General features: G+C 40.6%; 2 protein-coding genes across 2 annotated transcripts; one reads left to right on the plus strand and one right to left on the minus strand.

The window, feature by feature from the left end:
- Positions 1-3,230: 3,230 nt before the first annotated feature.
- krt98 (keratin 98) lies at positions 3,231-6,861 on the minus strand. Its single transcript, XM_034545017.1, has 8 exons — positions 6,461-6,861; positions 5,763-5,845; positions 5,455-5,611; positions 4,651-4,812; positions 4,389-4,514; positions 3,646-3,866; positions 3,499-3,509; positions 3,231-3,380 (listed from the first exon to the last, which is right to left on the minus strand). Exons 1-8 carry the CDS (start codon positions 6,791-6,793, stop codon positions 3,283-3,285), a joined length of 1,191 nt encoding a protein of 396 aa, XP_034400908.1. The 5' UTR covers positions 6,794-6,861; the 3' UTR covers positions 3,231-3,282.
- A 10,537-nt stretch (positions 6,862-17,398) lies between these two features.
- On the plus strand, positions 17,399-20,496 carry krt94 (keratin 94). The gene is made up of 8 exons (XM_034531402.1): positions 17,399-17,911; positions 18,215-18,297; positions 18,387-18,543; positions 18,691-18,852; positions 19,016-19,141; positions 19,740-19,960; positions 20,094-20,101; positions 20,206-20,496. Exons 1-8 carry the CDS (start codon positions 17,486-17,488, stop codon positions 20,250-20,252), a joined length of 1,230 nt encoding a protein of 409 aa, XP_034387293.1. The 5' UTR covers positions 17,399-17,485; the 3' UTR covers positions 20,253-20,496.
- Positions 20,497-26,492: the final 5,996 nt, after the last annotated feature.

Raw genomic sequence — 26,492 nt, forward strand, 5'->3', positions numbered from 1 at the left:
TTTGACTTATTTGTGTCTTATTTCTAAATAAAGTCTATAGTGGCATGGTTTTGAGATGAAGCAAAGGTCTTATGAAATTACATATTTCATCTTCGTCCTGAGAAGAGTTACTTTAAGTATTTAAAAAGGTTAGTATTATGACTGATATGTATGAAAAACTTGTTCAATAAAACCCCAATAGCTTGAGGCTGTAGCAGTGTCAGCCACATTATCTCCTGGATGTACAAAGATAGATAAATTTGGGCTTGTGAACATGAAGTTGCTGATATCTATCCTGAGTTTTGGACTTTAGCCTCAGAAGCCACACAATGTACAATGTAATTTGGCAGATACTGTGGAATATTGGTGTTTACTTTTTAATTATATTGTAGCCATGTATCAGCATGTACATGTTTTCATGTAGTCTCTTTCATGTGCTGCATTTGAGTGCTGTTTTAAACATTTTAGTCCCCATCGGGTAACATGGTGTAAAGAAAAGAGACGTGTATAAATGCACATTTCACAGCAGCAGTATTCAAGTTGCATCCAATTCTGCTTTTCCTAAAATTAGCAAAGTGCCCTTTCAAAAGTCTGTTTTATTATTATTATTATTGTTATTATTATTATTATTATTATTATTATAGTAACAATTTATACTTGTTGGAGCCATGGAGCCATGGTGCAGATTTTTTGTTTTTCTTTTGTCTTTGAGGGAAACACAAGGTGAATTTACACATGCAATTCTGACATTAAACACAGGGTTTAATGTCAGAAGGTAAAACAATATAAAGGGAAAAGTGCACATAGGTAAGTGCCTGATGATGAGAATCAGGTGTGTGGGAGGAAGCAGACGTTTTTTTGACCCTGTCAACGTGTCGTCTCATCGTGTCTTGTCCTGTCCTGTGTTAGCTTGCTGGTCTGAGAGCGTGACGGGAATGCTCAGATTCATTAGTACAAGTAGGGGCATTTAAAAAAGACCAAACAAACGGCACTGTTCTCGGTCATTAGAGTAGGTGTGTGCGTTCCAGCTAAAGTGACTGTATGACTCAGAATAAATGTTAGAAAGTAATTTTAAAAAGGAGAGGCTATCAACAGTGCTTTTCTCACTCTGCAGACGCTGTGTCGACAAATTTCCTGGCAACGGAAGTATAAATCAGAAACGAGGGAGCATTTCAAACAGGCCCATGTATTTATTTTTATTTATTATGTTTGAATATGTAATGTTACTGTTGTGAACAATTTCATGGTGGAACAACTATAGATCCGACATGAAACTGCTTACGACAAGGTCTGTGGATTATCTTGAGCAATCGGGTCATGATTTCTGGAAAAAAACATTATTGTTGAGTTTCAAATGCATTTTTTGGGCTCTTTGAGCACCACAAGCCGAGTCCCATCTTGTCCCATTATATTATAGAGAAGGCAGGCATCTCTGCAGCTGATATCTCCAAAACAAGGCAACTCACACCAAAACAATCTAGGTTGATCAAGATTGGTAAGGACGGGATTCATAGGACGGGTAAGATGAAATATATTTAGATTTTTGGGTGAAATGTTCATTTAATGATTGTCTTGATTATTTTCTTCTTTTTTAAAATGTGTTATACTTAGTATTTTATTTAGGTATTTGTACAATTTGACAAGAAATAATTCCTTTAAAAGTAAAGAAGGATAAAAGACATTAAGCATGCATCTGGCCAAGTCTGGCCATAAGGAAATATTAAATATAAAGTAAACGTTTAACGCAAAACCTTTTTTTTATGAGAAAACTGGTGAGGTTAGGGAGTGCGATTCACCTGCCAATGTCCTTATTCTGACATATATATGGTCCAATTTGTCCATCTTGCTGTGTATTGGGTCCTTTCTTATTCTCAGAAGGAAGGTCATTCTTTCCTTCTCGTGGATTTCTTTAATGGTTTCAGTCCAGTTTTCTATTGAGGGTGGGTCGGTTTGTAACCATTTACGAGTGATTGCTTTTTTTGCTGCTACTGTTAATATTTTCAGGAGGTACCTGTCATTTCGTTATTCCTTCTGGTAGATCGCCGAAATAAAGATATTTGCATGTGAATGGAATCTGCTGACCCAGAATATGTGCCCCTTTGTAATTCCCTGGTAAACTTTTGAAATGACTGATTTAGAGCTACTCATGTATGCCCGTACTGTCACTTGTATTATTTCGTTTTGTTCTATAGTTACCTCATGTTTCCAAATTTCTTTTAAAAAGTAATGCCGTAACTGTAAATATCTGATCATACTGAAATGTCTGAAAGCTTTGTAATGGGTTTTTCTCCATTATTGTGCATAATGTGTAAGACCCTGTTATTTTTGTGTCTCTGCTAATCACTCATTCCCTCCACCTGCACTCTGTCCTCCTTGATTGGTTATGCCTACACCTGTGGCTCCCCATATATATGCTCCCACTCTTTCCCTTGTCCTCTGCCAGATTGTTGGTTGTCCTCTGTGTGACTTTGCCATCCAGCCTGGATTTTGAGTTTGAGATTTTCAGTAAAGATTCTTTTGTGAGCCATACCTTTAAAGAGGTGCTACTTTTTATGTCTTTAATATGTTGTATAATTGTAAACTCAGAGTGCAGGCAGTAAGTGCGAGGATATGTTTACAAATGTGTTGTTTGATCAGCTATTGTGTTTTAAAGACAATTCCAGGATATCAAACTATTGCACCATTTAGAGATTCTGCCATTATTATTGAGTATAATTTTCCATTATAGTATGAGAGGTTCCACTTACCTCTTATAATGGTGGTCTTTGGGAAAATGTTTTTTTTTTTATTCACAAAGGATTTATAGTTGCACTACTACAGTTGACCACTGAGACAAATAGGCAGGATTGCTGACTTGACTAATCAAGCTCTCTCAATGTTGTAGTTTCATGAGGCTGAAGAACTCTAACATTAGCAGACATAGTCCTAATACAGTAGTTAGCATGGTTTGTGGGCTTCACTGCTGTTAGATTCTTCTGTAACTTCGCTGCCCTTTGGTGCTGGTTGGGTTGCTGGTTGGGTTGCATATAACTTGTTTGTAGAGAGCGACGATATGCAACGTTAAAACAATCAGCCAGAACATTGATTTAATGCCGCTTTGATCAGATACAGTTGGCAATAGCTTGATCTTACTTAAGCTTTTACCAACTGCATCCTAAGTCTCGTCTGATTTGTACTGTAGAAACACAATTATTCATCTGTGAGGGAGAATAATAGAAATGTGGAATACCATTTCATTAAAAAACACAACATTAAGTTCAACTGCATGGTCTTTATTGATCTTTTGATCATTCTTCCAATTTATCACTCGATCTCATCCACATCCACATCAATGGTCTTGCTGGTCTCGACCACCTTTCCATCCACAACTGTTTCCACCACTATGATGGTCTTTGTGACAACTGAAGAAAAGAAAAGATACAACAATCAAATCACACCACATTTCTTCAATCCAGTTCAAACTTAAGTAGCATTTTAATGGTAAACATAGAAATGATATGCATGTGAATCATATCTTACCTTGTCTTGAGCTGGTAATGGAGAGAAAAAGAAAGAAGAACGCATTAGTCTTGAACGTGTGTCTACTGTGCATTGTCATGAAATTAAACAGGAGTGGTATACCTCCCCTGGTTCAGTCAGGGCTTCGCTCTCTTCTTTAGGCCTCACCTTTCATCCTCCCCATCCAACAACCTCCTGTACTCTGCGATCTCCATCTGCAGCCGAGTCTTGAGGTCCAGCAGCATGTCGTACTCCTGCTTGTTGATGGCGATGCTGGCGTGGAGCTGGGACAGCTGAGCTTCTAGGCTTGTGACCATGTGCTGGAGGCCTGTTAGCTGTGCAGAATAACGCGCCTGGGTCTCTGCCAGGGTGCCTTCCAGGGACGCTTTCTGTTGTGGTCGTAGGAAGAAGTTGTTAGGTGAGCAGGCAGTCAGTGATTGAAATCCAGAGATGTTACTTGATGCTGGTTAAAATGTTCGTCAACTAGCATCTTGTGGTTCTGTGCACTTCGTAATTACACTTGTTCGCTTTATTGCCGAGAACAAGATGAGAAGCTTGTTACCAATCGCACTAAATATGGAGCTTCCCCTAGCTACCGGTTAGCTTATAGTTTAGCATTAAGACTGGGATTGGTGAAACCACTAGCTTGTCTCAGTCCAAAAGTAACAAGATCTGCATAGCAGCATTATTAAAGCTCACAATTCCACAACATATTGTGTTTTGCTAGTGCCATTTAAAAGTGACACGTTGCAAACTCTTGCAATTTACTTTCTTTATGCTAACTGCTAAACGGAGCTATAGAGCTGCTGGAGCGTTTCTTTAAACGTCGACAGTGTTATTATTTGTAGTGGCATCATATTGTGTAGCGTCCAATGGATAATCGTTTTCATCATTATTACATGTTGACATACCATGCTCAAATGGGACTGCAGTTCAATCTGAAGCCTCTGGAGGGTGCTCTTCAGGTCCTTGATCTCTGTGTGGGATGTCACCAGAATCTCTGTGTGTGTGATCACGTCCTGCTCCACTGCTGCCGTCTAGGCAGATCAAAGAAACAATGTTCTTTGTTTTACCCAACAATTGTAGTAGATTACTGCCACATTATTAAGATAAATAACCTCAATGTAACTCTTTAAAAGTCACAGCGGTGGCTGTATTCTGAGCAGTTTTCACCTTGTTCTGGTACCACGCCTCAAGCTCCTTGCGATTCTTGCCGATCACACTCTCATAGTATTCCCTGATCTCCGACATAACCTGGTTCAGGTCTGTCGAGGGAGTAGCATCCACGGACACATTGACCTGTCCGCCCATCTGGCTCCTCAGCAGAATCAGCTCCTGTAGGAGTCAAAGCACAGTCAGCTGGTGTAATGACTAAAACACTTTAAAAAATGTTTTATTATGGCAAAAAGAGCATCCAATGGATTCTTTGTGAGCTGTATTGCATGTATGTTTTTGGTTCTTTGATCTGTGTGTGACAAACAGTAGCAATGAGCTAATGGAGGGAGAGAAGAATACAAGGAAGTGTGCAGGCGGAAGAGGGGCAGCACTGGGAAAAGGGAGATGGCGGCAGGTCGGTTTATAAAAACAATAACCTAACATGGAATTTCCTTTCTGTTATCAGAGGTAAGACAGAGGTCACATGTGGTATGTGTACAGATTGTAAAGCCCTCTGATGCAAATTTGCAAAAAATTACAAAATAAACTGAATTGAGCTTTGCTTAGACCACAATAGATTTGTCTCAAAGTGAATAGCTGCTGTGTTTAGCTCCAAGCTGCTGAAGAGATGGATGATGATGAGTTTAATCAATCACCGGTGTCGTAGCACACTTTCAGGTTATTTACATACAGAGTGGGTGTTGGCCTGTGTGCAGGAATGTATCAGGGGTGTCGACGGATGCAAACATCAGTTTTGCTGCATGTGAAACTACCATTAGCAAACCTTGGATTGGTTAAATCCAACCACTAATACACTCTCACCTCTTCGTGGTTCCTCTTGAGCGTGAGGAGCTCGTCCTTCAGGCCCTCATACTGACTCTCCAGGTCCATTCTGACTAAGTTCATCTCATCCAGCACCCTCTTCAGTCCACTGATGTCCGCCTCCACAGCCATCCTCATGGCGAGCTCGTTCTCATACCTGAGAGGGGTAGGGGGGGCACACAGAAGGATGAGCAAACAGGTCAGATGGGATTTAGTGGGGAGTTAAGATTAGAAGTTGTCACGCTGTGATGTGCACATGAAGTTTCACTTATGTGGCATTGCAGAGGAGGGCAGGGGAATACACTCACTTCATTTTGAAATCATCAGCAGCCAGTTTTGCAGTGTCGATGTCCAGGATTGTCTTTGCATTAAGCCGAGAGGCAATACGAATCTAAGGAGGAAAACAAACAGGGAAACAAGTCAGAAAAGGTACCGAGCTCATGTTTCGTACAGCTTTACAACAGTGCAGTGCGATCCACATCAATATGATTTATGGGAATTCAAAAGATAAGAGATGATAAAAATAAGATTATAATATACTGATTTATCCATTGGTTGATATTCAATTTTTTTTACTTTTTGGGAAAGGACCCTTAAAGGTTCCTCAATTATTGGAATGTAACAATGCATAAGATGCAAAACTAAAATATTAACAATAAATAAAATTAGATATACAACAATTTTTAAGCTAAAACAAAGGAGAAATGTGTATGCAGCCTGTGCAAAATTGATATACTGTACAATATTTGCTCATGATATCATGTGGGGGGCTCTGCAATTAACCAACACTGTATCCCATTACAAGTATGAAAATGAACAGTGTACTGGTAATTGGTGTTTGTATAATAGTGCAATCAGCTTCCTGATAAGATGGCCCACTTTTACACTCTGCTAATGATGGGTCTTAACCCCACATACAGTTCATACCGACACACTCAGAGAGATGAGGTGAAAGATGAGGTGAAGATAACAGAAAAAACACACATATCTGTTTACTTCCTCTTACCTTGTCTTTCAGGTCGTCGATGGTGGCGAAGTAGCTGGTATAGTCGTGGGAGATGACCGTTCTGCTCTGGTACCAATCTCTGATCTGCTTGTCCAGTCGGTCGTTCTCCTTTTCCAGGGTGCGCACCTTGTCCAGGTAGGAGGACAGACGGTCGTTCAGGTTCTGCATGGTGGCCTTCTCGTTGGCTCCGACATGGAGGTCCAAGCCATCGGCCAGGTCGAAGCCTCCGGAGGAGGGTCTGTAGCTCTGCTGGGATGAGGAGATGCGGGTGCCACGGCCACCTGCTCCTCCGTAGACACTCATGGTGTTCTGGCTGTAGGATCTGAAAGACATACTGGGGGAGAGCTGGATCTGGATCAGGTGGGATCACTGGAGTTGATCTGTAGTTGAAAGCATCACCTTGGTCTCCTTATATAGGTTGTATAGGTGCCTCACGCAGCAAAGTGGGAAGGGCTAGGAGGGATAGATGAAAGGGAAGGATGTGGCTGACAGGCAACCGCCCGACTCCTCTGTGCAATCTCCTCATCAGTACGGGTGTGGTGTGGTGTGGGTAGGGTTTCATCTGCTTTTTTCAGGTCCAACCCGTGGTTCCACATTTCGTCTCTTCTCAATGAATGGGCATTCCTTGAATACTTTGTTCCCTTTTTAAAGTAAGGTATTCTTACATAAGAAAAAGCTATGGTTAACTATCTTGTAAAATATTCACTCGTAGCAGTGACAGAAATGGCACATACGAGTGACAATTTCACCTCAGTGAAACTTCGGGCCAAAGGTTGAGGGCAAGGCAGTTCTATGGTAGCCAAAGTTATTTTTGTTCTCTCTTAATTGTCCAAAACTTACAAGAAGCCACTTACATTAGGAAAGAGAAAGGATAAAGAAAATTAAGCAGGACACACAGTAATGTATCCATATCTGTCAAAATATATCAGATATAAACATAATATTCATACAGTGCGGAGATGGTAAATCTGGAACAAAAACTGAAAAAAGAATCATGTTATGGATGAAGAGTGGAATATTTAATTGTGAAAATCATCCTCTGGGTCTGCCCAGCATTTTAATTGAATTATATATTTCTGACTATAAAGCTTTAAAATAAATAATACTCAATGGCATACTCAAGGCATTGTGTTTATATTAATATTGTTTCTGTATCCATCATATACAGTATTGAGTACATCAAACTGAAAACTCCAACAAACTGCAAAGATTAAAGAAATATAATGTTGTATGTCTTCAGGGCACTTCTTGTAAGAAATGTGGAAAACCAGTAAACTTACTGTTCAATTATGTGTTTCTATAATTCGTTTTTTACTTGCATTTCATATTTCATTGAATACGCGTGTAGACGTGAGGTTGATGCCCAATACAAAGGCTGGAATTACTGTGTCACTTGCCGTACAGCAGCGGTAAAGAGAAGTGAGTGAGGAGTCAACCAATTAATGGCAGCATAAAATGGAAAAATAAATGGTGCTTTTAGAAAGTGTGAGTCACTGCAAAGATGTCCACGAGCATGCAGCCAGAAATGAGCACCCCAAATATTATGCAGTTTGGTGCAGCAGTATGCGAGTTGAGCCGTGGAAACACACGCACGCAGTCACTCGAACGCGCACGTCCAATTTCATTAACCACTGGCAAATGTAATAATAATAAGAACTTATCTAGTGGTTAAAACTAACTCTGTACATTTACTTAAGTAAGGTACTTAATCATTGGGAGGTACTCGAGTATTTCTAGTTATGCTACCTCATACATGTAAATCACTACATTTCAGATGTAAATGTTCTACTTTTTACTCCAATACATGTATTTGATAATTCAAATGACTTTGCTGATTAAGGTTAAACAGTATATACATTTGTTCACAATAATGCATTAATAATTGTAATTCTGAAACTGAGGCATTCTGTTCGTACTTTGGTAGATCGATCGATAGATAGATAGATACTTTATTCATCCCCAGGGGAACTTTGTTTGAAGCAGCAGCAAGCATGTTTATAATATATAAAATACAATAAAATAAAATGGCACAGCAGGACATATTACATTTAAGAAATTTACGTAATAAAGGAAATGAGAATGAAAAAAAAAAAAGTGTATACAGTGTATCGAAATGAAGCTATAGCGCAAGTTCAGACAGGAAGACCATACCCCTCAAGCCCGCCATTTATTCATCATATGTCTGCCAATCATTTCTCACACATGCTCACTCATTGTTTACTCGCTGTCATTGTTCTGCGCCGTCAATCATGACACCAGCTGCGCAGATCAGCTGGTCTCTTCTATCCAATAAGCACATGGGAACAATGACACGGTTAGCCAATCATCTCGCTGCTGTCTCATTTAAATGTGACTGTCTCTCTACCCCTCGATGGACTGGCGGCCTGTCCAGGGTGTCCCCTGCCTTCGCCCTATGTCAGCTGGGATAGGCTCCAGCGACCCCGCGACCCTATTGAGGATAAGCGGTATTGAAAATGGATGGATGGATGGATGGATGTCTCTCTACCTTCAGTTCATTCATGCTGCTGTCACGCACCCCTCCACCTCCCCATCTCCGCCCAGTCTCCACGGATCCATCAGCTTCATCAACTCATCATTCTATCAGCTCATCAGCCACCAGGTCTGGACTCCACGGGGGGGATCTATCTCGTTGCTGATTGGGGCAGTCAGCCCTCAACTTCAAATCTCCCCGTAGAGTCCAAGCAACAAAGACTCTGAGACTTCATCATTTCACATTATCTGTTAACAATCAATATGATCCTTTCTTCATCTAACTGGTATCCCTGATGTGTTTATAAAGTGAAAGCGTTGCAAGGTTTATTGATTTTGTTCAGTTTGAGGAGGATTTGGCCTGAGGGGATTTATTATAAAGTCTAATAGCAGTTGGCAGGAATGTTCTCCTGTATCTGGAATGTTCTCCTGTACCTGGAATGTTCTCCTGTATCAGGAATGTTCTCCTGTGTCAGGAATGTTCTCCTGTATCAGGAATGTTCTCCTGTGTCAGGAATGTTCTCCTGTACCTGGAATGTTCTGTGTCAGGAATGTTCTCCTGTATCTGGAACATGTCTCTAACATCTTGCTGCACACATTGAAGGATCCAAGTTTCCTCAAGAAAAAGAGTCGACTCATCTCCTTCTTGTACACAGCATTGATGTTGGCCTTCCAGTTCAGTTGTCGATGGAGACACCCAGGAACCTGTACTCCTCCACCATGTCCACATCCCCCCCAGATAGTATAGTTTGATGCTGATACTTTTTCAATTTTACGTTTGTATTTCTACTTTTAATTAATGAAAAGATCTCATCTTTCCACCACTGCAATTATTTGATTATCTGATTCTGAACAGAAATTGTAGTTTTCTTTAGATGTTTTTATAGGACAAGCCTGACAAGTTACTGATACACTAAACTTGTTTCACTGGTGAATCTATACTCCCCACCACCACTGGCCTTCATTACATCCATTGCAACATTTACAAATGTTGGAAACAATATGTATTGATGACGACCAACTTAAAAAGATGTGCCAGCCGTTTTATTGGTTTAAAAGTATCACAGCAGCCTGCACATAACAGAAGCACAAACCCAAGCCAGTTGATAATGATCACCTTGTTGTTTTTCCAGTTCTCTCAGTCATCAACAGAGCCATGCTACCTGACTGCCTTCCTTTGCTGTTGTTGCACATCTCTTCAGTCAACAGTCCCACTGATAAGCAGGGTGAGGCCTGAAAGGCAATGACTAAGGGTTTGATTGCATCTTATGACAGACAGTGTGTTTCTTATAACATTGTACATTGTTGAAAATAGTATTAGAGGTACATTTTACTTCAGTTGCATACCAGGTCGTAAAATGAGTAATGTGGGATGATGCCTGTTTTAAGTCTCTGACTTCAAGTTGTAGATTTCTCAAATGTAAGACAAGCTATCGACTTGCCATTATTTGTACAGCTAAATCATCTATTTTGATAAAAAAAGAGTCACATTTGACCGTCTGATGCTCGTAACATAATGACAATACCCTATCTAGTAGACATCTTTCACAGCAGACATTTTGACTTGTCATAGCAGGTGTAATTTATTGACACTGGCTCTGTGCCAGTTATATGACTGTCAGACATGATGCCATGGATTAATGCCATTAGTTTCCATTTGTAACATGTCAAACTGTCTACTGGGAAATCGTAATTATCTTGTAATACTAAGTTCTTTCAGTCTTTTAGGAGTTGTGACTACTTAAGGCTACATCTGATTTTATATAAACAACTATTGTATAAATCATCAAAGCAATGTGCTTTTTTTTCCTTTGGCTTTTAATACGTTTTACAGCTTTAACTTTCTGTATTTCAGGATTAACCGCCTTTCAGTGCTGTAGTGGACATGATTGGCTTATAAAACAACGTTGTCACCTTAATCCTTTTAACCATTTTTCTTCCAATCATTGAAAAATATATTTTGTTCTTTCAAACACTGGAGACCAACATATTTAGCTTTGCCTGCCTTTTCTGTGCCACACCGACACCCTATTGTCTTCCTACAAGTTCTTTCTTTAAGATAAACGACGTTGATGGTGCGTTTGCATTGGTTAGAGGCCTTGCAGGTGCAGCAACACTCCTCTATGTACTCATGCTTGTGCAAACAGTTTTTTGTATGTGCTAACATTTTTCATAGACTTCATAAAAGCGACCTTGTTTGGCCAATTGAATCACATTAAATCACAGAAACCAAATGAGTCAGTTGAGATATCAACAGCTATAAATGTTCAGGACAGAAACCCAAAGGGACGAAGTAGCAGTATTCACTCTGATTTTCATATTATTTTTAAGATCGTAATTGATTAAATTGGGAGTTTTTACACTGACGAACATAAAATGTATTTTAATGTCAATTTGAAAACAATGTTTAATAATTGACCAAAATGAACCGTGTATGAAAACACAACAAGTGATCACCTAAGTATTCACTTTGCATGCAAGACTTTAAATAAAATGATATATATTACATATAAAAGTGAATAAGTACTATACGAGGAGCATGGGCCCTCCGTGTGATTGCCTTTGTTTATACTCAATGTCCAGTGATGCACTTGTGCAGTGTATAATGAGATTCACTGTATAGTGAAAATAATTAAATTATAAATAATAATAAAATTAATGATACATCCCTGTGTTATCTGTTCTGATTTGAAATAATCACAGATTAATCCCAGGGAACAGACATTGCTCAAGGAAAATAAAGTAGTAGTCCATGATAAATAGTTTTTGACTAATTCATTGGTGTTTAGTTCCATGATGAAAAAAAACCCTGCAGGGTACGTTGTCATGAGGGTGTCGCTGCATATTTCTCTCACACATCTCTGGGTTTGATTTATTTAGAAGGACCGTCCAGTTTTTAGAGATACAAGTGAGCTATAGAAAACAATATATAGATAATAAACACTGGAACCAACCCTGAAGCAGTAACTCACCACCTCCCATCAGCTCTCCACTCCCACTTTGGGCAGAGAGATCAAAGTGGACACAAAATCATGTGATACTAAAAATGTATTGGCTTTCTTTTTCTACTCACTCCATGAGTCCAGATTCCTTCAGTCACTCCCACAGACACGTTCTGCAGCTGTTTGCTGTCATGTGTGTATACACGTGTGTGACTGTGCATTGAAAAGCCACATTTTATGTGTCGGCCTGTGTGTAACACAGATAACTGTCTTAAAGTAGTCATTGGAAACAACAAAGTTGTGGTTTGAGTCTCATATTTGTCTTTACAATGTACTTTTCGATACACTAGGAAGGTCTGATAATATCAAATTCTCCTTCCAGGAAAAAGGTTGGGTCGCTCTCACTTTTCACAATTTTCACAACTCCATTGGGCATGGCTTGGTGATTTACTGGAGATTCCTCCACAGAACATAAGCTCCATCTCCAAGTTAATGGTGTAAACGTGACTTTCACTAGATGGTGCACTTCAGCTGTGATTTTCACCGCTACGCCTCCTGTTGTACAGGAAGGCTGCGCTCTGTGATGATCCGTTTCAGACAGTGAACTGAAAACCTTATTACGTTTTCCTTTTCTCTAGTCTGACTTATGACCTTTTTGTAATTTGCATTGTTATACTTGTTTATTACACCGTACTATGATAGCTTTCTTTGGCTCATACACTTTTTATCACTGCATCAGTACTTGATTTATCAATTTCCAGCAAAAGTAGACAGAACCATCTTTTTCTCAATACAGTAAGTTAATGTACTATTAGAATGAACCAGGATAGGTCTGTTGACACTTTTGTTACCAAGCTGCAGTGGTTGAATTAAGGAGTCTATATGAACAGCTGATAATTCAATGTGCAGGTGAATGTTCAAGTAACTGCTCTCACAAATAGATAGGAGGAACTCTTTACATGTCTCTCTCGCACACGCGCGCGTGTAATCCAACCGTATCACATTTTACTACGGGTGTTCAGTCAGTGATTCAGTCCAGGACCTTTGTCAGAAATGTTGCATGCTGGGATGTGATTGCACAGTACATGCTGAATCAGTGAGCAGGACTTAGTAATGCCTGTGGAGGGGTGTGGTACCTCAAGAGGAGGCTCCAAGGCCCACGTTGTTCCATTACAGGCTCACATCTGTGAGTCATAGTTACTAACTCAGCACAGAGCCGTTCTTTCTGCCATTTGTGCACCATTTTATATATATATATATATATCCCCATTATGTCTATTTCTATGTACGCGGGACATTTCAAATGATTCTGAATACATTTTTAGATGAGGCAAGAGAGAACAGAATCACTTTTCAAACAGGGTGACACGGCTCTCACTTATTAAGGTCATACAACTTTGGAACTGACTCACAGAACACACAGAGAGGCAAACCCTCTAATATTCAACCTTGTGTCACCTCTGTGACAATCTTTCCATTATGTGGTGCAAAGGGCTGGTTATTATAACCTAGAATTAGAATCTATTTATATATTTATTTATTTACTTTTATATAACTTTTTGATTTAATCATCACATGTTGTACCTGTAAAGTGGTGCTTTTCAGCTAAGTGCTACCATCAGCATGCTAACATGCTCACCACAATGATGCAAACATGCTGATATGATACAGGTATAATGTTTACCGTATTCATTACCTTGGTTTAATGCGTTAGTACTAAATACATACAGCTGAGGCTAATCTGGATTCCATCAGTTTTGGCCATAAACCAACATATTGGATAGATTGCACCTTTTTATTTTCTAGTTGCTTGAGTACGGATTTTTAGGGGACAACAGACTAATTGCAGTAATTTTTAGAGGTAGAGCACCTAACACAGATTCAGTGCAAGAGAAGCAACGAGCAAAGCAGTTTGTCCACGCTGTGTTGTAATAATCACCTAAGATAAACAAAATGTTGCATAGGCATAACTCAATTTATATGCTATCTACATTGATAAGAATGTGTCCTTTAGGTGACAATTCAACAGGTGGAATCAATAGCTCTGGTTGTTGGGAGGAGGAGCTCCAAACCTCAATGTGCTGGAACAAAGGTGCACTGGTTTATCAAATTGACAATGATGTGTTATGATGTGCCAAGTGTTCAAAAAGGAAGTGGCCCGTTTGTGAAAGACATGGGAACGCCAACCAACTCTCATTCCCGCTGCACGATGTAACCGATGCGAGGACACTACTCATCCACGCTGAGGTGCAGGAATCCAAACCATCCGGACTTCTACCAGTCTGTTGGACCAGACGAGATTCAAGCATGAGAAGTGACACATACACTCTGCCATCCTCATAGTTGCTATGCTGCAAACAAACAGGGCATTATTTTAGTATTGTTTTGAGACTGTGTAACCTAAAGGTGATGTGTTAAAAACAGTAGACTCTATTTTTGTATTGAATAGAAACCATCCCTCTATTCTTTAAGGCTTAAAGAAGGAAACTTAGGACAAATAGTCATGGATGAAGTCACTATTGCTGAAAGTAACCTCCCTGTTACAGTTCAGTCGGAGTCTATACTTCACCAAACCTCAGTGCTACAATAACTGGTGATTTGGAACAGATTTATAATATTAATTTCTCTGAGATATTTGCTACATACCTTGTGAATACAGTAGACCGCCCTATATTTAATACATTACATCATAACACACATCACACAACAATTAACAAGCTGCACCATGAAGAGAAAAATGTATGCAAAAGGTGTCTGGACATAGATTGCCCCGTCTCCCTGGCTAAAGTTCACATTTGTTTTTACTGAGGAATCTTATCTTGTGGTTTGAGTCTCATATTTGTCTTTACAATGTACTTTACAATTACAATTTTAAGAGGAGTAAGTGGAGTCATACAGTTTATTACTCATAATGCATAAAAAACACAAAGGACACGTATAGACAATCTAAGATGTCTATAAAGTTAGATCAAAAGCTCTCAAGGAGTTACAGGAGTTAAGGTTCTAAATCAGTGGTTAGATCATGTGTTACTGGAAGTCGTGCAGGCCCTTTGCTTTGAGTAAATATTCAGTATCACAGACTTTGTTCTTTAACCTGCCGAGACCCTAATAATTACCGTAATCTGTGTTTGAAGATCACATGACGTGTCTTAGTCATTCTCCATAGTATTTACAATATAACATAATACAAATGGTGGTATACTACGAATGAAATACATAAAAAATACAAAGTGATAGAGTTTCCTGTAAGATTGTAGAGGGGATTTTAAGTCAACCATGTGCATGAATCATGAGGTTGGTTTTTAGTGAAGACACCCGTATGGTCTCCAGCCCATTTGTCTTTGTCCTACTGTACACAAAGCTGTGCTTCAGAAGACAACCCAGGCAGCAAGGTACCCAGCCAGCAGCACCTACAAGGGTTTTGTGTATTTATCCCCACTGATCTCCTTGTGGGATTTTATTTTCTTCTCAGTGAAGGGTCTTAATTTGGAGGAGTCATTTTTCTCTCACTGTTTTCATAATGTGGGTGCTGACTAACCCACTGAGATTATACACAACAGTGAATAACAGGGATTCGACACAAATAAATGTGATGTGACTTGTTTTAACTCCTATAAGGCAACAGAAACCTGGGACCCACATATTGAACACATTGGTCTTTGACCCATGGCCTATAGTTACATTCCCCAAACCACAAGAGGCTTATAAATTGTTTCCCTAAAAAAAGACGACAGAGCAAACTATGTAAAGAAGTCTAAAAGAGTCTAGAATAATACAGACAGGAATGAACTTTGATTTGTGTGGGCCACTTACAGTTTGACACTATACCTATACGCTAACATGCTGCGAGATGAGAACATCGATATCACACTCATGAGTGACACCAAACATGAAGACGTAGAGCCAGTACCCGGTTAGCTTAGCTAAATTGAGCACAAAGAGTAGAACTCAAGGGCTCTACAACTATTTTACTATATTATTATTTTTATACTTACGCTTTTTGTGTGCATTAACTGCAGATAAAACCTGTAGATTAGTGAACTGTAGAGGTGTTCTGACAGAGCCAGGTTAGCTGCTTCTAATCCGGTCTTTCTGCTAAGCATCTCCGACTCTAGTTTAATTTTGAGCGACTCGTCTGACCGCTACGATCTGCAACATAAGAACAAAAACATTTAATGTTGTGAGTTAACATTGTAACAGCTCACACATCTAATGGGGGTCAGATGCTATATCTGTCTATCTAAGTATCCGTGATCTAGATCTCCATTTCTTTAGATAGATTATCGGCGCTTTGGGACCAAACAGGGACTGAGAGGAACTACCCATCCGAGACCCGTAGGCTACATACCTTTACAGAGTTTAGATTTTTTTTTATTCTCACCACCAATAAGAATGCTGAAGTGACAGAAACAATTTCAGTTTAAATCTGTGATCATCTTCGGCCCAGCGGTGCTTCATGCTACTGATTTAGCCTTTATTCTAGTGGGTTAGCTTGCTAAGCAGGGCCTCAAACAGCTAACAGGATTTTTTTAAATGGCGGTTGCCGATGCTGCATTGACTCATGCGTTAGAACAATCACATTCATGGCTTTTGAGAGGTGACGCCATGTGCCTACGTCACCTCCCCCCAGCTGACACCAGATGTTATGCTACAAGAGAATTAAAGGACATTTGCCAGAGCCCAACTCTGAGATGAAGAGGACACACAACACTTACACACACACACACACACACACACACACATGCACACACACTTAAACACAAACACACACATGTATGCATGCACACACAACCATCCACACATTTTCCCACACACATACATAGAAACCACATAGCATCCCTTGAAGAGGGAGGCCAAAACAAACTAAATGTACTGCGTGCACACACACACACACACACACACACACACACACACACACACACACACACACACACACACACACACACACACACACACACACAGGATACAGGACTGAGGGGGGATGTTGTGTGTGATATGGTGAACAATCGAGTCTGACGAATTCCCTTAAATGGGTTTGTCTGAAAATATGGAAAACAACCCTGGTTTGTGGTACACGGCTACACAATCTTCATGTAGCTGTCAATAAGTAACAACTTAAGTAATTACAGACTGATTGTATCTGGTCGACTACAATGCCATTCAGATCAAAGTATTCTTACAATTACATGCAAGTCTTCATGCGGATGGAGACACAAACACACACTAATGAACACACACTCCGAGAAAGCCCCACGGACCAACTGAGCCTCACACACAAACACAGAAGAAGAAACACACACACACTGACACACACACATTCCATAACAGTTTCCTCACACAAGTGTAAAGAAACCGGACCCTGGTCCTTAAAGGAAAACAAATGGAGGTTCTGCCAAGCCCCTGGATGAACTGTAAAGGAAAACTCCCTCCTACCCTCACCATGTCCCTCCCCCCAGCCAGACCCGCCCCTGGTCCAGCACTATATCTAGAGCCTGCCTCCCTTTATCGGACACCACAGTCCTGCTTCAGTCCACAGCTGTGCAACGGTCCTCTCTCCTCGTGTTCTCTCTTGACCAGCAGACAGTCAGCCATCATGTTTTACAGCCAGAGCATTAGCAGTGGTCCCCAGTCAATGGTGAGGCAGAGCCGCAGCTACACATCAAGTGCTGCTCCCCACAAGGCTCACAGTGTGTCAGGATACAGCTTCAGAGGAAACCCACGTATTTCCTCTTCCAGCGTGCGCACCGTCTCCTCCGGGTATGGAGGTGGCATGGGGGGCGGCATGAGTGGGTTTGACCTGTCCAACGCACTGGACCAGAGCTCCGGGCACCTGAACGAGAAGGCCACCATGCAGAACCTGAATGACCGTCTGGCCAGCTACCTGGACAAGGTCCGCTCTCTGGAGACGGCCAACTCCAAGCTGGAGGTGCAGATCAGAGAGTACTATGAGCAGAAGGGGCCGGCAGCTGAGAAGGACTTCAGCAACTACTGGGCCATTATCAATGACCTAAAGGACAAGGTAAAGTGTATGCCTGCCTCGGCAGCTTGACATCCAGTCAAATGTTTGTTGTGCTGTTAATGATTATGAAGGGAGGGTTTACAAGGGTTATATAAAGTCAAGTGTGTAGGCAGTATGCGTGGCAATATGACAGTGTTGTAGCTGTGGGACTTCACCAGGTGATGTAGCTGAGAACTGCATTGGAAGTTAACTGATATATTAGTGTGTAATTCATAGCCTATGCTACTGTATGTAACTGCACAATTAACTATTCCTTTGAGGCTTTTGCCCTCTGACAACTCCCATTGTTCTTCTTCTCCAAAGATTGCCGGCGCCACCATCGGCAATGCCAACATCCTGCTCCAGATTGACAACTCCAAACTGGCTGCTGATGACTTCAGAACCAAGTAAGCAGGAAACTTCATACGTCAAACAAGAGGGCTTAAGTGTTGTCGTTGTCTCATATCTTTGTTATCTACTCTCAAAAACTAAACAGATTCGAGCATGAGCTGATGATGCGCCAGTCAGTTGAGGCTGACATTGGAAACCTGAGGCGTCTACTGGACCAGACCACCCTGACAAAGGCTGACCTGGAGATGCAGATTGAGGGCCTGCAGGATGAGCTGGCCTACCTCAAGAAGAATCACGCAGAGGTGACTTAAGCACATCCTCTAGCTATAATGATCAATGCTCACTATGAGAACAGTAGCATGCTTAATCACACCTGTATCAGGACTGTTTGAAATGCTGCAAATAGATCTTAATGCTGACTTCTATTCTATATATGTATTTTTGTTTAGGAGCTGGAAGCAATGCGCTCTCAGCTTACTGGCACAGTCAACGTGGAGGTGGATGCCGCACCCCAGATAGACCTCAACAAAGTTTTGGACGAGATCCGTGCCCAGTACGAAGCCATCACTGACAAACACCGTCGCGACCAGGAGTGCTGGTTTAATGAGAAGGTGAAAAGACTTTTCCATAAACAATCATACCCCACACGTTGCAAATGTCTGGGTGTACGCCCTCAACGATCTAACCTGTAATTACATATAATGATCTTTGAAACTAAGAAGGGTAATCAACAAGACTTCTTCTTCAAAACTGTGTCTTTTTTTATGGCTCTAGTCGACAACCCTGTCCAAGGAGGTAGCCAGCAGCACAGAGACAATCCAGACGTCCAAGACAGAGGTCGGTGACCTGCGGCGCACAATGCAGGGCCTGGAGATTGAGCTGCAGTCTCAGCTCAGCATGGTGAGAAACAAAACACATCTGTTCAACATCCCACTGATCTTGCCTTATATGAGCAAACATTCCTGCATCGCTGTCTTGTCTGGGGAACGAGAGAAACAGATAGTGACAGAGGGTAAAAGAGCAGAAGGGAGGGGAACAGAACCAGGCTTTATTGAAAGAATGAAGGGAGGGAGAGAAAGATAAGAGGGTATGGAAGCGGTGGAGAAGGGAGGGAAGGGCTCAGTTTCTGGAAGACATAAAAGAGCTTGAAGAAAGCTGAAGGAATGCTAAACCCAAAAAGTGTACTCCCATGGATTATCTGTGCCCAGCTGGAGTAAATCATTTAACAGTCCCAGCTAGAACAGCACACTACTCCTGTGTAACAGTGGAGGAAGAGCTAAAAGACACATGCATTCAAAACCAAGCACATAGGCCTCTGCTAATCATTATATCACAAAGAAGAGATAATGCTTTACAAATATAGACATGCCTTTGTTTCTGTCAGACATATAATCCAGGGCGTGGTTCCAGACTGAAGCTTTAAATTGTCACAAAAGACTTACTACAGTAAACTGGTTTGCAAGTATGGACTTCAAACTATGTCTCAATTTGTGTGCAGAAAGGGGCTCTGGAGAACTCACTGGGTGAGACAGACGCTCGTTACGGCGCCATGCTCGGCGCCTTCCAGAACACAATCAACATGCTTGAAGCCGACCTCGGCAACGTGCGCGGAAGCATCGAGCAGCAGGGCCAGGACTACAAGATGCTGCTGGACATCAAGACCAGGCTGGAGCAGGAGATCTCGACGTACAGGAGCCTGCTGGAAACAGAGGAGTCCAGGTAGAGACAATAATACTGGAGCATGGACTTTTGAGAGCATATAAACCAAAATGCACCAATTCATCTAGAAAATAAATGCACCAATTCACTCATTATTTTCCTCTACTTTTCTCTTCCCAATCCCTCATTCTAGACCGAAAGGTACGTGAACATTTGTTTTAACAAGACATTACATAACAACAGTAAAGTCAGTGTATTACAAGCTTCAAGCACTGCCGGCCTGATTTTTTCCTTCTTTTTCACAGGAGGCTCAAAGACCGTCACAACCACCACTGTGCGCAGTTCCAACTAGGAGGTCCAACTGGCCGGACAAGCTGTACTCAGACTCACAAACACACACACACACACACACACACACACACACTAATAAAATATAATACACGAGATGAGTGAAACTGTACTGAAAAAAACTGAGATATATTGAAAGTGAAGCCTGTGTTAAAGTCTACAAGATTTGCAATTTAAAAGAAATCCCTTTTGTGTGTGTGTGTGTGTGTGTGACCTGTCTGAAAAATAAATCTGCCGGTGAACACAAATTGTGTTGTTTCGTGACTTTAGTGATCTTTCAGAAAAACTGACGACATCTTTCTCAACAACATCGCTCTGTTTGTGCAGTCGTCATGGCAACATCATTACATTCTGGGAGGTGGACTGCGGAAATCTACGTTACGTAACAGGGGCTGTTGAGAGGAAGGGGTGAACAATGGGGAACAGCTCTGGTGTGGAAAGCATTAGGAGTTAGAGGAATGACCGCACAGAGATGTTGAACTCGATGCTCTTAAAAAAACTTGAAGAAAAGTGTCTTCTGTGACCAAATAAAGTGAATGAGCCTGGGCTTTGCCCAAGGAGGTTTTTTAAACAAGACACACCCAAAAGGTTGACTGATCTTTGCCCCGGAGGCTTTCAACACAGTGTTACATGAAGTCATGTCACCTAGTAACAAGTGGGAACGCAAACACTGACTGCCTGAACAAAGAGTCATTGAGGAAACCGTTGCTTATCAGTTCTGCACTTTGACCTCCTTTATGAGGGATGATTGATTGCAAATGACCAATGAGCTGTAATGATAAAATGTAGGGTGCAGCTCGTCGGAGGATGATAACCTAATATATACGTGTTATGTTCTTATCATATGTTTAGTGTGAAAGAGAGGCAGGGAATTGTTATGTTAGTGTGGTGTGTGGGGGAGAGAGAGGGAGGCAGAGTATCATTTGAGCCTTTGCGCCCTGTACAGGTCAGCAGTTACAGCTTTTAAAATTGCAGTGAAATCCTGTCAAGAGTTCATGATTCTCAAATGATGGCGTAATGTTGGTTTTGGAGAAGAGAGAGATTATAGAGAGGATCAGATCCAAAATCCACCCCCCTCTGAGAAGCTTCACTCACCCATATTTGGACCTGTTTTGTTGCCCATCGGCGTGTCTTCCACACTTATAATGATAGTTGATGACGAAGTCCTTCCAGTTATGCTTGTAATTTGACATGGAAATCCAGAGCAGACGTCATAGAAAAGATGCAAACTAAATCCAAATCTCATGAGTTCTTTGATGGTGACATTTTAGATGTATTTAGATGTTGTGCATTTTTTATTTTTAAGTCTTTTCCTATCTTTAAAATGTGCACAATTAGCACAAGGACTGGAAAGAGACGGAAAGCGTGAGCTTGGCTCCGTCCAAAGGTGAACATATCTAGATATTAAAACTTGGTATCTTGTAAAAATGACAACGTGGGTAATAACTGTAAACAACGACCTACAGAGAATTATTACCTTTTCGTCATTGTAGTCTATTTGCTCCAAAAAGGCAGCTTAATGCTGAATGTAAAAGAAAATGATTACATTTGTTTTTCAATACGTAAATGACATGAAAATGCAAGATTCATGGTAAAAAAATAAACAATAAGGTAATCAGTGAGGTTGACAATGTGAAGTACTTAGGAATCATCCTCGACTCACATCTAAGACTTGATAAACAAGTGCGGAATATCATCAAAGCAGTTAAATCAAATCTCAACTGCTTCAGATTCATCAGAAAGTATCTGCCATTCAGTACAGCCCAGCTTTACATGCATGCCATGATATTTTCACACCTATCATACTGCATCACTACCCGGTCACAAGCCTCACAAACAACTATACAACCCATCATATCACTGTATAACCAGACGTTAAAAATGATGGACAAAAAACCAATGAAGTGGCACCATTGTTATATCTTGCAAAAACACAATATGTTCAGCTTTGAAAGCTTTATAAACTATTCTAGCTTAAAGCTGTTTTTTAAATGCCTACATGGTCATGATCCTTCCCTGCTTAATGAATGTGTTACAAGACGCCAGCAGAGTGAACACACGGGCCTCAGTTAACGGGAACTGTCGTATTGCTATGTGCAAGACCTCATTTGGACAATCAGTTTTCTCTGTTCAAGGAGCAAAAGCATGGAACTGTCTAGCAACAGAATTGAAAATGGAACAACAATTTAAATGTTTTTAATAGAGTTATTACATCATGGTTAAAAGAGAAACAACATTGTTTTCACACCTAACACCCCTGTAAACACATGTGCACTTTGTGTATGTATTTATGGATGTGTTTTCTTTTTTTCTCTTTTAAAAAAAAAAGAAAAGCCTCCTGTGGACAGGTGTTGTAAATTAGGATTTCGCTACAAGCACTTAACACAGTGCATCTAGTTATTGTACACATTCTAATGCCACTGTGATGTCCATATCAAATAAAGTCAAGTCAAATCAACAAGCTTTAAGGAGCTGGTTGATTTCCAAAGCTCATGTCTGCATCTTCACACTTGTTTAATTGAAGATATCCGTTTTATTGTCAGTTTTATGAATGATTGACACCACCTCGCCCACATAATTGGAAGGATTTTCTTCAATTTGTTCAGGAGCCTCTGGGTGTATTAATGAGCTGTCATCATAAGGGCATTTACTGTGAGGAAATGTGAGTTAATGATGGATTGAACAGATAAGGAGATCAGAGGAAGAAGTACAAGAAGTCGGTACTGAGTAGCAATTTGTTTATTATTCACACTATGAATAGGCAGACTGTCTGCACGTGGTTTCACAAAAGAATATGATAGGGAGCGGTGCAAAGTTGCTCAGTGCTTATGTATTTTCTCCCTGTCATGGCTGTCTGCCATCCAGAGACAGCCTGAAGCTAGCAGAAAGTGAGATCAGAAAGAAGAAAAAAAGATTTTACTCACTTGATGTCTTGAAATACTTGCCACAGAGTTGAATTCAGTTCAATTAATGACACGTTTGGAATACTTTGGATTCTTTCTCTTTTCTGCTTTCTATTGCAACTATTGAAACATCAGTGGCAGGGACAATGTGCGTAACCTTCCTTGGTCACAGCGTGTTTTTAACAGTTTATTACTGCGGTGCACTTTAGAATTACTACACATAACAAAAGCATTGCTGTATAAATAAAGGAAGGGTTTGGGATCACTTTAATGTGGGCCTGCTGTATTTCAATGTGGACTTTTCACAGTCAGCTTTCATATCAGTGAAACGTTTAGTATTAGTCATATCTGCAATGGTTAAACCAGAGGCCGACACCCATATCAGCAGGAATGTTGATGTGGAGAGAAGGAACATTCCTCACACGACTGGCGGACTCTATTCTGGAGCAGTGTTAGGTTTGACACACACACTGAGAGGAATACCTAACCTCTGAGACGCAGTATGGCATCAAATCTTACTGTGAACTTTTCAAACTGCGCCCAAGCTGTAGCCAGGCATAGGAACAGTTGAGAGGTAGAGAGTGGAACAAGACCAAACACACTTCAGAGGCTTTCAGGCCCTGCCAAGCATGAGATAGATAGGATTTTTCATCCATGTGCATGGCTGTGAGTTCCAGCAAGTCCATTCCCACCATAAACACAGTCTTGTCTCCTAGTTTATAAAGAAAGCATGGCTCTAAATTGGAAATGCAGGATGGTCAAAGGCTGGAGTTTAACAGGCAAGGCTGGTTTGAACCACACCCTCCATACAAGTGCAGGATCCTGAACACAGGATGGACTTACTTGGGCAGGGCTGAGTAGCATTGTAAATACGATTAGTGCTATCGTGAAAGAGGGAGTTTACACAGAGAGCTTTTATTCTGTTGCATTCACTACATTCACTTTTAAAACTCCCCATTTGATGCGTACTGGAGCCATGCATTGGGTATATACATATAGTGTGTTTTTAAAGAAAAAAAATGCTGTTAAAATCCCTATAAAGATACATAAAATCCCAGAGAGAAATACCTAATGAAAGGACTACTGATCAAAACCGATCAGAGGCAGAGTGAGGCACATTTTCCCTACAAAACTGCTACTGTCTGTAAACACCTTCTGTATGACTCTGATTTTCCAAACTCTGCAAGTTTGTGTGAATGTGTCCAAAAGCCTCCCAATAAAGTATAACAAACGCGCCTTAAAAAGGCAGTAGTAATTATAAACTTGATGCTCTGTATTTAGCACTTTATAACCAATGTTAGGAAGGGGGAAAAGCTCAACAACAAGCTACATGTAGAAGTGATTAAACATAATAAGGGCAACTAGAAAATAAATTAAAACTAGGACATGAATTGCAAATACAATATGTACCTTTTGGCACAGAACAGTGCAGAGATAATATTGAGAGTTAGTTCATTTTGGCTACAGACTGAACTGGGCAACTCCCTTTTCTTTCAAAAGCTAATCCGCTAATGCCACCTAGTGCTGGTTTCCTGTAAGAATGAGTTTGTTGTCGTCAACATGATAGACTACTTTTAGAGAGATTGGACTCCTTATCAAACCCAGAGAAAAAAGACAGTTACTGCACCTTGAACATAAACCACACCTTCAGTTATCATGTCCAAAATCAGCTCAATATATGCAGGCACTTTCCAAAATGAACATCATAAATCAGCAGACTATTTTGGCAATTCATAGAGAACTTGCTAATGTGTCAGTTTGATGGAAACCAGAGGCGGAATTTTGATTTCAAAAGTGGTAGGTCCTTTTGTTTTTATAGAGAACTCTACCCAAGGTAGAAAAAAACACAAGCTTTTTAAAAATAATTTTGATGAGTATGGTCATAACAAAAATTAATCTATACATCAAAATACAGAAACAATTATTATTATATTAACTAGTCCTATTGGCGAAAAAGTGCAGAATAAAACCGCTCTGAAGACATAATCTTATGTAATCTTTCACCCATCACTTGGGTTTAGTTACAATTTGCACTAACTAATAGTGCCCTTATGTCTGCCCTACACCTCAACACAATACGAGTACCAGAATATGTATTTATTATCAAACTATAGAGCCGTTAGAAGCTTTTAAATACAAAGTTGACACCTTTTAAAGGAAACTTTGACTTCAGATAATATATGTTGATAAGTTGGCACAGTTCAGGCCATTACATTGATTAAGAAACTTTGCACAAAAACAATTACAGTGGTCACAGTAAAGTAACATGTGTAAAGTGAGAAGTTTCACATCAATATGTAACAAAGCATGTTTAATCAGGCACAGCCTACAAATAAACAAATAAATTGCTGCAGCAGAGAATCTGCTGCAGCAATCCTGCCTTGGTTATTGACTGGACTGCAGGAGGCGGGGTTTCTCCTTCTCTTGCAGCAGTGCGCATGCTCAGCGTCGACAAGCGGCTGAGAGGTCAAGGGGGCGGCGCTGGGGAAATACAGGAAGTAAACATGACCCGGTTGGCTGTCGCCAACAGTGAGAAGATGAATTAATATTGCTATGTTGTCTAAGAACCATGTTCACGCAACAGCAATTTGTTTGTTTGATATACTTTATATCCAAATCCCCATTGTGTGTAATTATTGAGTTTAGGATTGTTGTGTGTGGAAGAAAAACAATCGTGTGCGCTAACATTAATTTACTGGAGCTCCTCATGCTTAAGCTTGGACACATGATGATAATTTCGGATGTGTATATAACCAGAATACACAGCTCTCTCACACCCTAGCAGTGAAGAGGAGGCCCAGTCCTCTTCCCCGCATGGACTGCTGTGGAGCGCTGAACTACTTTACTAAGTAAAGAGGAGCTTTGCTCCCCTACTGTGGCAGCGTCGTACGAGCCAGAGCGCTGTACGACAGCTGTGCTGACTATGTTTTGGTGTCGGGTGTCTGGGTGCACCAAACCTTTTAATGAGCTGCAAATATGATCATGTTCATGCTGTGACGCATTTGTGTTTCCAAGGAACACTACTGCCATCTAGAGGGCAGGAGTGTTCCTCATAAAAACTACACAAACCAAATTGTATGACAAGATTGTGTTGACCAATCCACCTTTGTAAATGGCACATTAGACACAATAATCCATCTATGGAGTCTTGAATAAGGCTCTTCTAGTGGTTTGCAATGATGTTTTCCCCTCTGGTTAGTTCTCACAAATATATTGTATATATATATAAACTATGTCAATTAACCAATACCGTCTGCGACTTTTTTCTTTCACCACTTCCCAAAAGGGGATGTTTTGATCTCCATGTGACTAAGAGGAACAGCTCCTATTAATTGCTCCCA

This window comes from Cyclopterus lumpus, chromosome 1 (genome assembly GCF_009769545.1).
Source record: "Cyclopterus lumpus isolate fCycLum1 chromosome 1, fCycLum1.pri, whole genome shotgun sequence".
Classification (NCBI taxonomy): Eukaryota; Metazoa; Chordata; class Actinopteri; order Perciformes; family Cyclopteridae; genus Cyclopterus; species Cyclopterus lumpus.